The sequence below is a fragment of the Larimichthys crocea genome, chromosome XIII, assembly GCF_000972845.2.
Source record: "Larimichthys crocea isolate SSNF chromosome XIII, L_crocea_2.0, whole genome shotgun sequence".
NCBI lineage: Eukaryota > Metazoa > Chordata > Actinopteri > Sciaenidae > Larimichthys > Larimichthys crocea.
The window spans coordinates 20,076,862-20,093,080 of NC_040023.1; the positions used below are offsets into that span (position 1 = coordinate 20,076,862).

The following is a 16,219-nucleotide window of genomic DNA, read 5'->3' on the forward strand; positions in this document are numbered from 1 at the left end:
GAATTACAAGTTCTACACTTCTTCTGTCATTGTGCGTTTTGCCCTATATTTATTTATATACTCGGTGGCTACACAATATGACAAAGGTCAGAGAGACCTCTGTCATTAGGCTGACAAATAGCTAGAGAGACTGAGTGAGGAGGCCAAGACTAATACCACAAATGAAAGGAGACAAACACAGTGAATATATGCAGCCTGTTGAAGTATGTGCAAGCTATAAATTGGTGAGTGATGCTATCAGTCCCTTTGAATGCCTCCTAACATTACATCTGTTCTTTACATTCGAGAGCAAAAAGAGCCAGATATGTACATCATTGCTGAGAAACATAAAAGGTTCAGAGAAATTTTAAGTTGATGATGTCGGATGTCATTCATAAATGACATGGAAATACATAGTTGCAATATGAGCTAGTGTGCAGTGTGAAGGGCAAAGTAAGGCGAGTGTTAAAGAGAAAGTATGAAAATAGGCTGAAATGAAAAGTGAGGCGACAAAGAGAGAGCTCAGGTAAATGTCCTCCAGAAATGCACGTTTCGTCTCCATTTGTCTCGTCTCGCTTAGCACTTTTTCCATCATCACAAAGTTGTGTTTTACATTTTCTTTTGGACAGTCGCCAGATACTGAATTATTCCTGTTGAGAGGAACTAAAGAAATATAATCCTCACACAAGTTGGATGTGCGCTCAGAGACCTGGGAGTAGATCAGCCATTGCTCACTTGGACGTGTGCGTGTGTGTGGTCTCTGTGCTAGCCAGACTTCTGTCCTTGTCCTCGATTAAGTGAGAAGGTTCATGGCTGAGTTGAGCTAATTGTATGACAGTAGTTAACAAGTGCGTGTGTATGTGGATGTGCTGATGGCATTTTGGCCATTAGTGGCAAGGACTCCTTAAGTGCAGAGGTCAATTAGAATAATTAGCCTCGACTTCCTCCCTGATTTTTCCCTGCTGTAGCTCCTCTTCCCTCCCTCTTCGTTTTCTGTGGCTGTAGCGTGAGCGACAGCACTTTGGCTTTTACCTTTTCCGTGCAGAAACAAGTTTGCTGTAGGTGTAGTTTAACCAGAAATGAGCTAAATTGCAAAAACCATTACACACATTAACTACAATAAAGTTATTGTATTATTGCAAAAGAACCCGCTCAAGGAAATGCAATACCTAGCTTGATAATTATGTTTCATTAAAATTACCCTTTACTCAATTGGGTAATTTTATATTTAAAACCAAAATATACCTTGAAGACTTTTACATAATTTACTCGTTTTTTCCTTCTGTGCTGTCCTGCTCTTTATTTTTTGTACTCACATTTTCCAGCCCTGCAATACCTCCTGCTTTATATGACACCTTTACCTCCTCCCTTCTATACCCTTTTATGCATTGCACCTCTTCACGCAACCTTTCTCCTCTTTCTCTCTCTTCACTTTGTTTTACGGCCTGACCTTCCTTGACCTATATTGTCCTCAATCCTGTCCTCCTTTTCCCCACAATCTTCCCCCATGTGGTTTACCCTTTGTGGATGACGAAGCACATCAGACCTTGAACTGTTGTTTGAAATGACACCAAATGCTCCTCCAGGTTGGTTAAAATTAACCACAAACCCATATTTGGAAGAGAAACTCATTTATTGCTCGAAACATAGCGGTTTAACAACTGATATTGTGTCATTCGTGGAATATGAGCAAATCATAGCTTCTGTTTCGCATGCATTTCCATGATTTTTCGGTGGCTTAAAATAACCAGTTGAGCTGCAGTAAATCCTCATCACAGTTTCCTGTCTGCACCACAAGAAGGGCTTCCAGTTACTGTACCTTCCCTTGAGTTGATGAATGTATACATCTGTCAAAGAAATAGCTGCTCGGGCTTTAAAACTAACTAAAAGATAGAAAAAGAAGAGTAGAGAGATAAAAGAGGGGTGGGCTGGAAAGCAAACTGCACAATCCTGTAGAAGTAATAAGTAAGCCAGTATTGCACTGAATAGTGACACATAAAATGCCAGTTTAAGAGCCACACCCATCTGTAAGGTTCTTTCAATGTGTGCATGGAGCTAAAAAATAACCAGACGTGATTAAAGTGACTGAACTTTTGAAACTAAAATGCACACAGTTCAACAAGTGTGAGCCTCTACCAGACAGAGAGATTAGGGGAAGACAAAGCAAGGCAAAAGAGCAATGTAGCAAGAGACTTTGAGAGAGACAGTTTTACAGGCCAAGCGCAGCATTCAGCATACATATAGTGTCTGTTTTGTGAGGGAGAACACAGAGAGCGTCTGTGTATTCAGTGAAGTGGAACAAAACAAGGCCGTGGATTAAAGATCAGGAGGCCAAGCAGGGAAAGGTCTCTGGTGGAATGACACAAACCATCTCAAAACAGCTGTCGGATTACACCTCAAAACCCGCTGGATCGCACTGCTTAAACACACATGCACGCTCTCTCGCTCTCTCTCACAGACACACTCACGTAGGCCCACAGGTCTCACCGATGAATATGAATGTCTGTGCCTCGCTGAGTTTATCTGAGTTGCTCTGAGGGCCGCTGAGCAAACGACAGGTGTATCAATCTGCTGCCTGTCTCTCTTGATTGAATAAACATGCCAATAAAACAAAGAAAATCTTGTTTTCTGAGCTTGTGTGTACCAGCAGTGGTTTTAGGGAAAAATCATGCTGTCGGCAGGTTAAAGCAGCTGTTGGGATGATACGGATACTTTTTTTTTTTAAACACTACAATTTTATTTTATCGATCAAAGATTTGTTTCCAAGCAGTAGTAGCAGCTTTGTTTTACGGGCTGGTGTTTTGATTCTTGACAATGTCATGGTTTTTCGGCTTAAGAATTTTGACAAAAACAATCTCACCTTGAGGTTAATTTAGTAGCTGTTCTGGAGGTTTAATTCATATCACACAAATGTCTTTAGCAGTAGGGGTATTTCCACCGCTCGTGGGATTGTAGATGCTTAAATTTCCATTCATTCTGAGCACTAACAAGTTAATTATAATCATCTAAACTAAACGCCACGAGGCATGAGGTAATGCTCTTTCTTAAAAAATACAGATGTGTAAAGACTGTTTTAGCAAAAACAACCTTTACCTCCAGATGACTCCAAAACTAATTATAACTAAGTAATAACTTGTTAGTTTGCCATCAGACTATAAAAGAATTAAGTGGGTTTTATTCAGAATTAGGAAAGTTGTGTTAAGCTGGCATCTTTAGAAAGAAATACTGAATAGTAATAGAAAAGTCACTGGTCACAGCTGTTGTTTTTGCTGTTTGAATTTGTAGACGAGTGATTAGTTTTAGACAATACGCCTTTTACATGGAAGATATTTTTTGACATGTCTGAGTAGGAATATATAAATAATGAATTAACATATGGCTGAATTCTACTGAGCTGCTTCAGTTTGGGGGTCCTGGTATACATGTTGACTCACTGTTGCACTGTCATGACTTATCAGGGTGATTGATCCAGAACAGAGCTGTTATAATAATGTTATCAGTAAAACCTGTTCTTTTCCTACAATGACCAGTCAAATTGTGTGGTGTGAAAAAGGCCTATACCTGTACCATATCTGTTTAATTAAATGAATGATTATTTTTTTTATATAATTGGATGTATTTTGGTAGCAAAATGCATGTGACAAATCCAAAGAAAATGAAGTTGGTTTTCACAACTTTTTTTCTTATGGGGTGTAAACAAATGAATGCGCCATGTGTAGGCTGAAAAAAAGAAGTTGGAATGGTTGATTGTGTGGTTTCAATTTTCTATTATTTATTTATTTTTTACTGTAATTGTAACTAAATGTTCTGTATATCTACAGGTGAAGAACCTAACGTATATCATCTTCTGGGAAGTGAGAATAATAACTTAGTTTTAGTGTCTTCTTTGGCACAAGTGGTTAAACAGTTGTACACTAAGTTATGATACAGAAAACTGGCCAGCAAGGTTAGTTTTTCACTTCATTATGGCTGTCTCTTTAAATGCTATCCACATTTTCATCTGTTTGGTAGAGCACTTAGCAAGCACACCTACACATGAGGTGGAAAGGACCAGACTGTATTGATTTAAAGTGGACATTTTCTCCACAACATACAGAAAACTGCTTATATTGAAACATTAGATTCCCCATGATAAACAGCAGGCAGGAGAAAAATATCTTATTACTATTCATCCTGAAATGATATATTGAGAAAACATCTCTCTGGGGTGACCATAAAAGAGGCAGTTCACCTACTGTATAATATTTTTTCCATTTCATCATTTCACTGAAAGGTATTTTAATACAGAGTGGATTAATACATCAAAATCAAACATATCAGTTTGTGTTAAACTGGGATTAAACGTCCAGTTTTGTTTGTAATCAATTAGCCTCATCTTAAAGCAGGTTCATGCGGGAATCAAACATGCGCTCAGAGACTAAAGGGAAATGTTCTCACCGATGCGGAAACCGTTGCTGCTACTGTTCATCTATCTGCATGTCTGTCACTGTTCTCGATGTTAATTCCAGACACTGAAACACAATCACAGTGGCAGGGGAAATAAAACTTAACTAGAGAGAGATTGAATTGACGGCACACTCCACTGATCCCTGGCTAAATAGAGGTCAGCAGTAAATCAAGGCCGGCTGGGAAGAGCTACTGTTAATGAGGACAGAGATGGCGACAAAGAGAAGGAAGAAAGGGAGGGTTGAAAAGTTTTCTCAAATAGACAAGTGTGTGTGTGTGTTTGAAGATGTGTTCTGTGAATCTGTATTTATTTGTACTGTGCATACATTACTCGCCCCAACCATATCAGTATGTTTGAGCGTGTGTGTTACCTTCTGGGAGCAGGAGATTACAAAGCAATCTTCTTTGCTTTAATTAATTAAAATCTGGTCTGCTTTGCAGATAACATGTAGCCTATGTATGTATGTGTTTAAATCTCTGTTTGTGTGCGTGTACTGCTACATGTGGTACTACTAATATACTGCTTGTCTATAACATTCCTCTCTTCTTGTTCCCACTTCTGTTCCTCGTCTTTGTCCCCATGTGTCTGTCTTCGCACTGCAAGAAGTTACAGTCAGCCAACAGTGGCCTCCATTGTTGTGCTCGCATTTTTAATACCCATTTCTCCACTCCCACACAAGTTAATTCAATTGTCAAGGAGCCACATAATTTTTCCCACAGCGCTGCAGACTGCACTGTGGGCTGAGTTGTAAAATGTAGTTGCTCGCTTTCTCATGGGCACCAGGTGGACGGTCTGTCTAATCACATGTTCGCATGCCAATTATGATTGGTGTTTGTCCAATGTTGTATGAGCGTGTAAATAGGTTCAGTTGTGGCAGTGCCTTTTCTAATCATGTCCTTATATGCAAATAAGGTTCAGATGTAGTTCAGCCAACCTCATGGTTCACAATCAGTGAATATTCGGCTTGATGGCTGAAATGTTTGAGCAGTAGCTGCTTTGGTTTCAGACTCCTGATATTGTAAACGTTGCCTCATTTTCACACTACCATGGCTCCCTTGGAAACTTGAATAGTACAGAGCCACCTGTGCTTTTTCTGCTATGACAATTAAATGTCTGCTGTGAAGCTGCATTTCATTTGTGTGCAATTGAAAACAAGCATTCCTGAACATATTGTCCGTACAAAGACAGTTTCACATACAGTATGTCTGCAAAGAACTGGAAAATGGCTGCATTTTTGCATTCGTCATTTCGGTGGACTGAATCTCAGACTTTGGCTCCAGGAGCTGGCTAAGGTGTAATACAGCATTCAGGAGAGAGAAGAAAACTCCACTGCAGTGGTAGTACCTCTGCCACCCATGATGCTGGAAACTGTCAGTGGATAGTGGAACTAAAATGGTTGGTAAATGTAATACAGATACAGAGATTATTCAGGTACAGATATGTCATCCCGTGACTAATGCACAACGTGGAAATATGTTTAAACTTTGGCAACGCATACCATAGTCCTCTGACCTCAACTGTGACGTCTCTATCGTTAAAGGTACCTGTTAAAGGCTGTGAATGCATCAGCACATGAAATGATTTTCCACGTTTTTCTGTCCTCATATGAACATTTGGTTCCCATGTGAATAGAAATACAAGCACACACACACATTATAATAAAGATTGACATGTCTTATGCTCTGCCATGGCAGTTTGTTTTAGTTAGTGAGTGTTTAAGAGAGATTTTTGCCAAACAAAGCCTGTCTTATATTAGTTAGCCACAGAGATGGACAGAGTGCGATAGAGGAGTGGAGAGAGGCACAGAAGAACAGGAGTAATTGTACACTTGGACAGAGGAAAGACTTGGCACCACAGAAGCTGTCAATATATCTGCGGTATTTCATCAAACCCAAACACACACACGTTTTTGCCTCCTCACCGTTTTTCTTTCCTCCTGCTTCACTTGCTTCCCTTTCACACTTTTTCGCCCTCGTGTGCGCACACGAACACCGTTCCCCACTGTTTCCCAGTAACCGCACCTTTGACCCACAGCAAAGGCGTTAGATGGGTAGAGAAAAGGGGGGGATAAAAGAGCTATGAAGTGGTGGAGGAGAAGAAGAAAGGCAGATGGGGCTTAGAAGGAGCAGAGGGACTTTTGACAAGCCTGCTATTGTTTGGCAGTCAAGCATACAGCAGAGAAGAGGGAGTCAATAGCAGCTACAGTAGTGAGATACTGGAAGCATTCTCCCTGACATCTATTATTGTGAGGAAGACACTGTTGTGTGCATATTTATAAGAACATGTATGCAAAGCTTTGATTTCTTTGTCTAACTGTGATTCTGCTGTCACGTAAACTCCCAGATCTTTTTATTCAAATGGACAGTTACTTTGGCTCTGATCAATGATGTCCCAAATAGTATGCTAGACACAAAGAATAGAGATACATGTGCATACATGAGACCCTCAGAAAGAGGGGAAATCACAGGGGGTACCAGCAGCTGGTCTAAGAGCTCCACCTGGATGACAGTCAAGTTTAAGAGTTATTTTTAGGATTGTTAGTGTTAATGATCAACATCCAAGAGAAAATATGATAAATATGTGAAAATAACATTCATTAAAACACTTCTGAAGAAACATATTTTATCAGGCATGGTACAGTAAGGTCCTCCTGTTTTCTCAGGAATTCAGGTCTTGCTCAAGAATACTTTAGTGGAACAGTTGCTTTATGACCTTGGTGCAGACGACCAGTGTGATTTATGATTTAGAGCAGTGGTTCCCAACCTATTTCCTTAAAGGAACACTTTTCAATCTTTGAGTAAAGTGTTGACGCATAACAATACCAGTGCCATCAACTGACTGTACAATTAACCCAAAAGGAAAGAAAGTAAAATGAGTGATCTGGATGGATTTTGAGCAGCCTATTTCCTGTGATGTGTCAGAGATGAGTTTATATAGTTCAGTTCAGTTTTCTTCTCCCTGTCCCCTGATCGTTGTGTTAGCTATTAAGTTGTTTTAATTGCATACTTTTCTAATGCAGGAGTCTGTTAAACCAAGAGTGAAGACTCTGTGAATATAGCTTGTGTTCAGGTCTTCACTCTGCCCTTATCTTGTGAGGTTTTTTTGTTAACTTTATATCTTAAATAATAATAAAAAATGTTTAATTTTTTAAAATTTCAAAATATGAAGGCCTCACAACCTCATGTCAAGCTTTGGCGACTCCTACATGGGGTAGGGACCCCCAGGTTGGGAACAGGTGATTCAGAGTCACATCCCCNATTTAAAAAAAAATTAAAATTTCAAAATCAAGAAGGCCTCACAACCTCATGTCAAGCTTTGGCGACTCCTACATGGGGTAGGGACCCCCAGGTGGGGAACAGGTGATTTAGAGTCACATCTTCTACTCTCCAATAAAGTTTGCAAAGCATGCAGTCTGAATGGAATTAGATTTGTTAGCATTTCATTACCGAACACAAACCTTATTAAATCTACTGTTGCTTGAAATGAACTGCTTCCCAGTTAACAGAGACCTGCAAAACGTATTAAAGTTTTTAAGGTTTTCCAGAGACTTCTTTTTCTCTCTCTCCTGTCGGGTGTCTGACAGAAAACTGAACATAGAAACTGTGCACACTCATAGGAAAACACACAATGTGAATACAGTAAATAACAGTACAACTCGCCTTTGACTCAAGGTTTCATGTTTACTGAGATGGATTGTCTACTTTTGGTAATTATGGAATTGTTTCTCAAACTATATTATAATGAGTGGCAGCAAATGACCCTTGATATCCAACGAAACTGTTTATAGATGTAAGCTGGGATAATGTGAAGGAGAGGGGCTGCCTTGATTATTGGTTCAAAGCAACAGCCGCTTGCCTGTTTGAAGGACATTCTCACCAGCCTGCCAACAAGAGGTTAGGGAATGGTCAGCGAACTGTAATTAGCTGTAATTACGACCCTCCAATCCACTTTTTTACATCTCCTTAGCTTGTTTTGATGGGTTTTCACGTTGCACCCAATCTTCCTCTCTGACTCTTTCTTTTTTTAAACAAGTCCCTCGTCTCTCTATTTATTCACAGTGTCAGCAGCAGTTACTATAGATACTAACACCCCCTGAATGTCTCACACTTTTTATTATAGAATAGCTCCTCAGTTGATCTGTGACTTTTTGTGTGTACGTGTCGTCTGTCGCTTTTAAAAGAGCCTTATGGTTCTTCCTTTTTATTCTTTAACCTTAGATTTTCTTTAAAGGCCAGGCTTGTTTGTTTTGTAAGATGGGAAACTCTAGAAAAAATCTTTTTACTCATTGGCCTCTTAGCCTTTTGCCATTTTGCTGACTCTCAACTGAAGCTACAACTTCTCTTCTCTTCTCTTCTCTTCTCTTCTCTTCTCTTCTCTTCTCTCTCTTCATATACAGTAGGCTGTCCTACAGTACCTAAACCCTGAGGATATATTCATAATCTTGGCTTTTTAAAATCAATACCAAAAGAGTATTTTATAATGGTACTTCGGTCTTATACGTTATGCATTTGCAAACCAAAGATAGTCATCAGCTGTCTCTCGACCTTGGTGTCTTCTCGCCTCTCCTCCGTCTGCCGTCTGCAGCAGATGGATGGTTCAAACAGTCAGACAGACACAGACAGCAGACAGAAGGCTATGTCTGGAAAATTACTTCTTGAAATGATTACCTGCATGGCTTATCGTTACACAATGTGTCATGTATGAATCTCAAGCTTGAGATAGTGTTCACCAGAGATAGAAGCACAAAGCACAGGTGGTACAGTGAATGGTACTTATATATTTTCAATGTTTAGTAAATTGCTTGCTAAAATACAGTAAAATGTCCTTTCGCCAGCAAATAGCAATTTGTCTTATTTTGCGTGATGTACAGAACGGTGAATACAGGCGAACCAAAATTATAACAAAGGTCTTGGGACTAATCCAGGACATTGCAATTATCCAGTCTGCACCTGAGCCACTAAACTAACATCTGTTGTCAGAGCGTAGTTAGACCTTTCCCTGTGCTGCCCTAATGGAGATGCCAAAACAGACGAGTCCCTGTTGTGTTCAGTTTAGATTGATGGATGTAATACTAACCTCAGTTCTCTCGACTCAGTTGGTATCACTCCATCCATAATATTCTATCTTAACCTTTTAAATGCACTTCTGTGAACAAAAATTCAAGGGATACAGCTGCAGTCAGCATTTTCTTGTACTTATTTTCTTCATTTAGACACCAATGTCCATCCTCATCAGCATCTTCTGGGCTATTCACTTACCTTTGTAGACAGATATGCGATTTATGATGCGACGTTAAGTGGGTGTATTCAGTTATAGGGTATGATACAGAGCAGGATGACAAGATGAGCAGTTATGGGATTATGATAAATGAACTAATAAAAGTGTGTGTGTGTGTGTGTGTGTGTGTGTGTGTGTGTGTGTTATTTTCAGGTGGGAGGTATCATGTGTGAAATTTCCCTTTTAAAAGTGTCTTTCAAATGAAGAGTGAGTCAGTAGTCAAATGATTTGTTTGGAGAATGATTCCAAGAAAAGAAGGTTGGAGAGATACTGAGGGAAAATACCACAGTTCAAAGGAGGCTCTTGAGATGCTATTTGAACACCAAGTATTATACATGTTTTTAGAGCCAGATAAGAAGAGGAGTTGCAGGACATGTTTTCGTGCTTGGGTTGTTCACTCAAGTTTTGTGCTTGTATTTGTGTAATTTTGTTTAATAAAGTCAACCTGAAACCTGAAGATTTGAGGTGTGGATTTATTGTGTCATCTGAGTTTGACTGAGAAACCTTCACATCGAAATTAAAAGCATTTTAATTGGAGTTAACGTTTCACACATTTAACTTTCCCTTTGTCCCTGGCTATGGTGAATTTGAACTTTGCCTTCTCTCCTTCTTTTAGTGGATCAGTTTGTGTGCCACACTGAGGCCATCGCAGACATTGTGATCTTAGTGGACGGCTCCTGGAGTATTGGTCGACTCAACTTCCGACTGGTTCGCATGTTCTTGGAAAACCTTGTCAATGCCTTTGATGTTGGCATCGATAAAACGAGGATAGGTAGGTCCCTGTAATTTCTTTCTTCAAGAGATGGGTCCTCTGTTGATTACCGGAATATATAAACTTTGCTCATGGAAATGCTGTTGTTTTTGTATCAGCTATCGTATCGTATGAAGCAAATGCTAAAAGCAAATGACAAGTTGTCTCTGTATTTGTGTGTTTTTAGGTCTGGCTCAGTACAGTGGTGATCCCAGGATAGAGTGGCATCTCAATGCTTTCTCCAGTAAAGATGCCGTCATCGATGCCGTCAAGAATCTGCCGTACAAAGGAGGAAACACTCTCACAGGTGCTGGGTTGTCTTTTCTTAATGGATACTAGTTTAACATGTTAAGAATTTGGAAATAAAAATGCTTTTATTCTTTCCCTTTTATCCTTTTGGCTTTCTATACTATACTATCAACGTATACTACTTACCCATCGTTCTCTTGCTCTTTTTCCTTACTTCCTTTCCTTGCTCTCTTTCCCTGTGTCTCCCTTCCTCATCCCTCCTCCTCCTCCTCTTTCTCTCTCCTTTTCTCTCCAGGCCTTGCTCTGACTTATATCATGGAGAACTGTTTCAAGCCCGAATCCGGCTCACGGCCTGGTGTACCCAAAATTGGGATCCTCATCACGGACGGGAAGTCCCAGGATGATGTCATACCACCTGCAGAGAGCCTGCAAAACGCCGGTGTTGAGCTGTTTGCTATCGGTGAGAATGGACACACACAAACACACTTATGTAGTCTGAGGAGGACTCCCATCTGTGCCACAATGAGTGAATACAAAAACACCTGTATTGTTTTTTAAATCCTTCCCAGTGATGTTTATATGAACTTAACTTCCTCCTTACTTTACTATCTTAGTGTGTTATCATGCATGTATATGGAGGGTTTGTCTATAAACTATAATATTTGCCTTTACCTCCCCAGGTGTTAAGAATGCTGATGAGAACGAGTTACACTCCATCGCCTCAGAGCCAGACAACACGCATGTGTACAATGTGGCTGACTTCAACATCATGAGCTCCATAGTGGAGGGACTGACCAGAACAGTGTGCGAACAAGTGGAGCAGCAAGACAAAGACATCAAGCAGAGTAAGGAGACAAGTGGACAGAGAGTGAAAGAGAGAGTGCAGCAGCCACGCATACATAAATCTCAGATTAGCATTTTTATGCACTTGCAAAATATAGTCGTAACTCCACATCAAAGTTACAACATCAACTATCCGAAGTAAGGCAAGATAAAATTATTTTTAAAAACTGCTGTCATGGTTACAGAGTGTGTTTTGTTTGGTGTGAATCAAACCTGTAAACCTTGTATATTTAGATAAAGCTTGATTGGCCAGAGATGGTCTTTAATACATACTTTCTCCATCGGGAGCGTGGTGTCATATAGCAGCCAGCAACAGAAATGATATCCTGCTATAAAATGGTGATTAATTGAGGACACATTGTCTTCTTTCCTCATCCTGCTCCTATTGCTCAATCTTTCCTCTAATAAGTTTCCATCTCAGTGGATATAAAGATGCAGGATGGAAAAACAAGAAAGAGGATGTCTTTAAAGCGACGCCATAAATCGAGGCTAATGTGTTTTGATTATATTTCAACACTATCTCCTCTTACTCTGATTCTCAACGCATGTGAGTTTTTCTACTTAAAAGTCCCTCACTGGGAGTAATTTATTGTAATCTGATGCAATCTGTTATACTTCCCTGTTTTGTCTGCTTTTATTTCTTCAGAACAGACACCAGAGACGACGGGAGCACCACTTGACCTGGTTACATCAGAGGTGACGGCCCGAAGCTTTCGGGTTTCATGGAGCCACGCCCCCGGAAATGTAGAAAAATACAGAGTGGTTTATTATCCTTCTCAGGGAGGAGAACCACAGGAGGTATACAACACTATATTTACTGTACTGAAAAGGTCTTTCATTAGGAGAAGCTGAGAGTGTAAACAACCGCTAGAAACACATTTATCTCTGTATAAAATTAAGAAATATCAATGGCATTCCAACAACAGCTTTTGAGCTTCCAGCACAGCTCCAAAGATCTGATGAGATGCACTGTTATCTGAAATCTATATATGCATAAATGTAGAAGCAAAAGCAAAGTCTAAAAACTACAGAGGTCAAGAGACTCAGTATGAGAACAGAGGGTTCGGTTTAGGTCAGCATAGGCTCCGTTTTTCCATCATACAGTATTTATTACACTAATGGGAGTCACTGTAGCTGAGGTCTTCAGGCAGGTGTATGGATTGAGCTTAGTTTTTCCCTGAGACGCTGGTGGTATCATTCATCCATTCCTCTCCCTATCATCCCTCCATTCACAACTCCCCTGAACATCCATGCAGGTAATGAAAGCTTACTAGAAATGATACTCTGGCTGATCCAGGCACCTGCTTGATTTTTCCAGAACATTTGACCATAGAAACCATTAAATCTTTTGCTTAGCTGGGTTTACAGGGACCAGATGGTCTGGAGCTGCATGTGAGGAGACATTTCCAGCTGGCTCAGCCCAGACCTAATCTGTATCATGACTGTCATTCATTCAGATCTAAATGAAAAAAATAGTATTTTGCTTTTGACGTTTGTGCTTTATCCCATTCAATAAATTGATTGTGTTTTTTTCCCTCCTCTACCACTCTTTTAAAAACTCTCTTTTCACCTGTCGTTCCTCTGTCTTTCCTCTTTGCCATTTGTTGTCCCCTTACCCTTCCCTCCCTCTTCTACCATCCATTTCCGTATCCCATTTCTCCCCTCTATTTCTTCCATTTATTTTTCACCTCTCCTTTCCCTCCCACTCATGCTGCTGCACCCTAGGTGGTAGTGGAGGGCGGTGAGACTTCAGCGGTGTTAGAGCATCTCAGCTCTCTCACAGAATACCAGGTGGCTGTGTTTGCTGTGTACGCAAACGATGCAAGTGAAGCTCTGAGAGGATCAGAAACAACCCGTAAGTTTATTCCCGCACACAAACACACACACGCAGAAATGTACTTACAGAACCTGACACCAGCGCTTCAGTCAACATCTGAGATCACAAGTTAATAACAGTGCTTTGAAAGTTTGATAGCCATGGAATCCAGACATATTGAAAATGATGCACTCGTAATACAAGAAGACAAAAGCATCCAGAAAGTTAAAATCTTGGCAAAACTCTGTGATGTGATGTTAAAACAATTTATAAAGCAAAACCAACTTAGAATACTTAGTTTATTAATGTGAATCCTTCTTAATTTAACTATGTTTTGTGTTTATCTATATATGCAGTGGCTCTTCCCACAGTAACGGGCCTCCAGCTGTATGATGTGACTCAAAGCACCATGAAAGCGAGATGGGACAGTGTGGATGGAGTCTCCGGCTACATGCTGCTGTATGCACCTCTTAAAGAAAGTGGAGACTTGGATGAGAAGGAGGTATTGAAAGAAAGAAAAAGACAGAGAAGGAGAAAAATATATATTTATTAGCTAGATAAATGCTTATTCAATTCATAGTTTAAACTGCAGCCGAGAGTCCAGAGTTTTGTCTTAAATGCAGCATTTGTTTGTGTTTGTCCTCAGATCAAGTTATCGGATGCAGTGACAGAGATAGAGCTGGGTGCGTTGGTCCCTCACACTGAATACACCGTCACTGTTTATGCAATGTATGGAGAAGAAGCTGGTGACCCTATTACAAACCAGGAAACAACATGTGAGTAATGCACACACACACACATTTATCCCAACCATAACCTAACCTAAATTGTAAATCTTCAGTCTTCCAAAAGAGAGGTGTCTTAAACTTAAAGTCTAAATCTCAGGTTCTCAAAGCAAAAAGCACACAAGCATACAAAAACATCAAAGCTCTTTCTCTCTCCCCTCAGTACCATTGAGTCCTCCCACCAACCTCCAGTTCTCTGACATCACTCACAACTCCGCCCACATCAGCTGGGACCCAGCGCCCAAAGGAGTTAAAGGTTACCGCATCATGTGGGTGAAGACAGACGGACTAACCACACAGGAGGTTTGTGTGACGGCGTGATTTTATGTCCTTAAAACACATTTCTTACAGATAATAATATTTGACAGCATTTTTTAATCTGCGAGCATGTTTGTGTGTCTGGAGATGAGAAAGTGAAAAAAGAGGATGGGAGGATAGATCAAAGAGGAGATTAATTACACGGATTGTTCTTCTTAGTAGGAAAAGGTCAGGCTAGAATGAGTATTGAGCACTGATATGAATCATTCTGGAAAAATACAGACACAGATATTGCAATTACACAAAAGTAGTATGTGTATGTGTGTGTGTGTGTGTGTGTGTGTACATAAGCACAAGTTCAAAAACTTTAAAAACTTTCCTGTGTCCAATGTGTTTGCTGAATACATCCGTACACGTATGGATATAACTGTGGGGTTTTGTGTGAGTATGTCATGTCTGTGTGTGTGCGTGTTGTGCAGGTGGAGGTGGGAGTTAAGAACTCCTATGACCTCAGCGATTTGACGTCCCTGATGGAGTATGGAGTGGCTATCTTCGCCCAGTATGACGAGGGCGAATCAGCTGCGCTCACAGACGCGTTCACTACCAGTAAGAAACTGGCTCACTATCAGGATGCATCAGAAGGTGCAATAGTTTATTAGTTTGGGAGTTGGTAATTTAAATACAGACAGATGGAGGTTATTTAATACTATTTATTATAGTCCAGTTTGTCTTTCATATTGGGTTGATCACCATCTCTGCTGAGGACAGTTTTGCTTCAGTTTCTTGAAAATAGTTGTATCAATACCATTAGAAGGCAAACCATTTCTCTCTTAGTGCCAAACAGTGTTGAATTTTATTACCCTACCCTGGTCCTTCTGCTGTTTTGGCAGTCTGCCCATCTCATTTACACCTCGGCATAATAGCCCAGTCGCATTAAAAGGTCATTTTACTGTCCCTTACTATTCTGTCATGCCAACAGATATTGATTTGCAGGAATATCCCTTTAAGCAACAAGCAGTTTTGCTTCAAAGCTGAGTCAGCTAAAAGAAATGCATTTCTGGCAAAACAGCTATTAAACTACTCACTCTAAAAGGCTGTGTTGATGTTTATTTATCTCCTGGCAAACTTTGTGCACTCGAGAATGTTTAAGAAAGCTTGCCTCATGGACTGACAAATGTGTTAGCACTTTTAAAGTTTTTGAGTGGAATAGAGGGGAATAGTGGGAAGCATGATTACAGTTCACAGCAAAATAATGTGGAACAACTAAGTTTCTGTAAGCTCAACAAGGAGTTCAAACTCAAAAATAAATGAGCCCCTACAGTCAGGAAAGCAGAAGTTTAATTCCAGGTCAATTATACCATCTTCCAAACTGAAGCTAGCTCACAGTTAAATAACTTTTACCATACTAATTATAGCATAAAGGTGCACATAGTATTTTAACACATCAAATGTCTCATGACATGCAGCTTGTTTTTTACTCTGGCTTGGTGCAACATAAGACAACATAGACTTTATCGATCCCACACTGGGGAAATTCACTTGCTACAGCAGCTCAAGATGAAACACAAATACAATACAATAAATAAAAATGAAATAGAAAGAAATCCACTAGAAATAGAACTATTAAAATGGTGGTGGAGACATAGGGAGGAAAAAAACAGTGCAGAACCCTGGGTAAATATCAGAATAACTTAATGGAAAATGAAAACATTAGAATGAAATTATTATATTATAATCAAACATTATTAAATCATCGTCATTAAATCATCATCATTATTAAAAATGTCCAGTAGGCAAATGGAAATCAAGGTAAA

The 16,219-nt window shown here is 39.9% G+C and overlaps 1 protein-coding gene across 4 annotated transcripts in view; it reads left to right on the top strand.

Moving 5' to 3' along the window:
* Positions 1 to 16,219, top strand: part of col14a1a (collagen, type XIV, alpha 1a) — a 125,051-nt gene that overhangs the window by 24,380 nt on the left and 84,452 nt on the right. For all 4 annotated transcript variants that reach the window (XM_027286037.1, XM_019256895.2, XM_027286036.1 and 1 more), the window contains 10 exons: positions 10,320 to 10,475; positions 10,642 to 10,761; positions 10,999 to 11,163; positions 11,384 to 11,548; positions 12,193 to 12,344; positions 13,272 to 13,401; positions 13,719 to 13,864; positions 14,009 to 14,138; positions 14,311 to 14,450; positions 14,885 to 15,011. In XM_027286037.1, the coding sequence (XP_027141838.1) occupies positions 10,320 to 10,475; positions 10,642 to 10,761; positions 10,999 to 11,163; positions 11,384 to 11,548; positions 12,193 to 12,344; positions 13,272 to 13,401; positions 13,719 to 13,864; positions 14,009 to 14,138; positions 14,311 to 14,450; positions 14,885 to 15,011 (1,431 nt within the window). The remainder of the gene's footprint in view (positions 1 to 10,319; positions 10,476 to 10,641; positions 10,762 to 10,998; positions 11,164 to 11,383; positions 11,549 to 12,192; positions 12,345 to 13,271; positions 13,402 to 13,718; positions 13,865 to 14,008; positions 14,139 to 14,310; positions 14,451 to 14,884; positions 15,012 to 16,219) is intronic.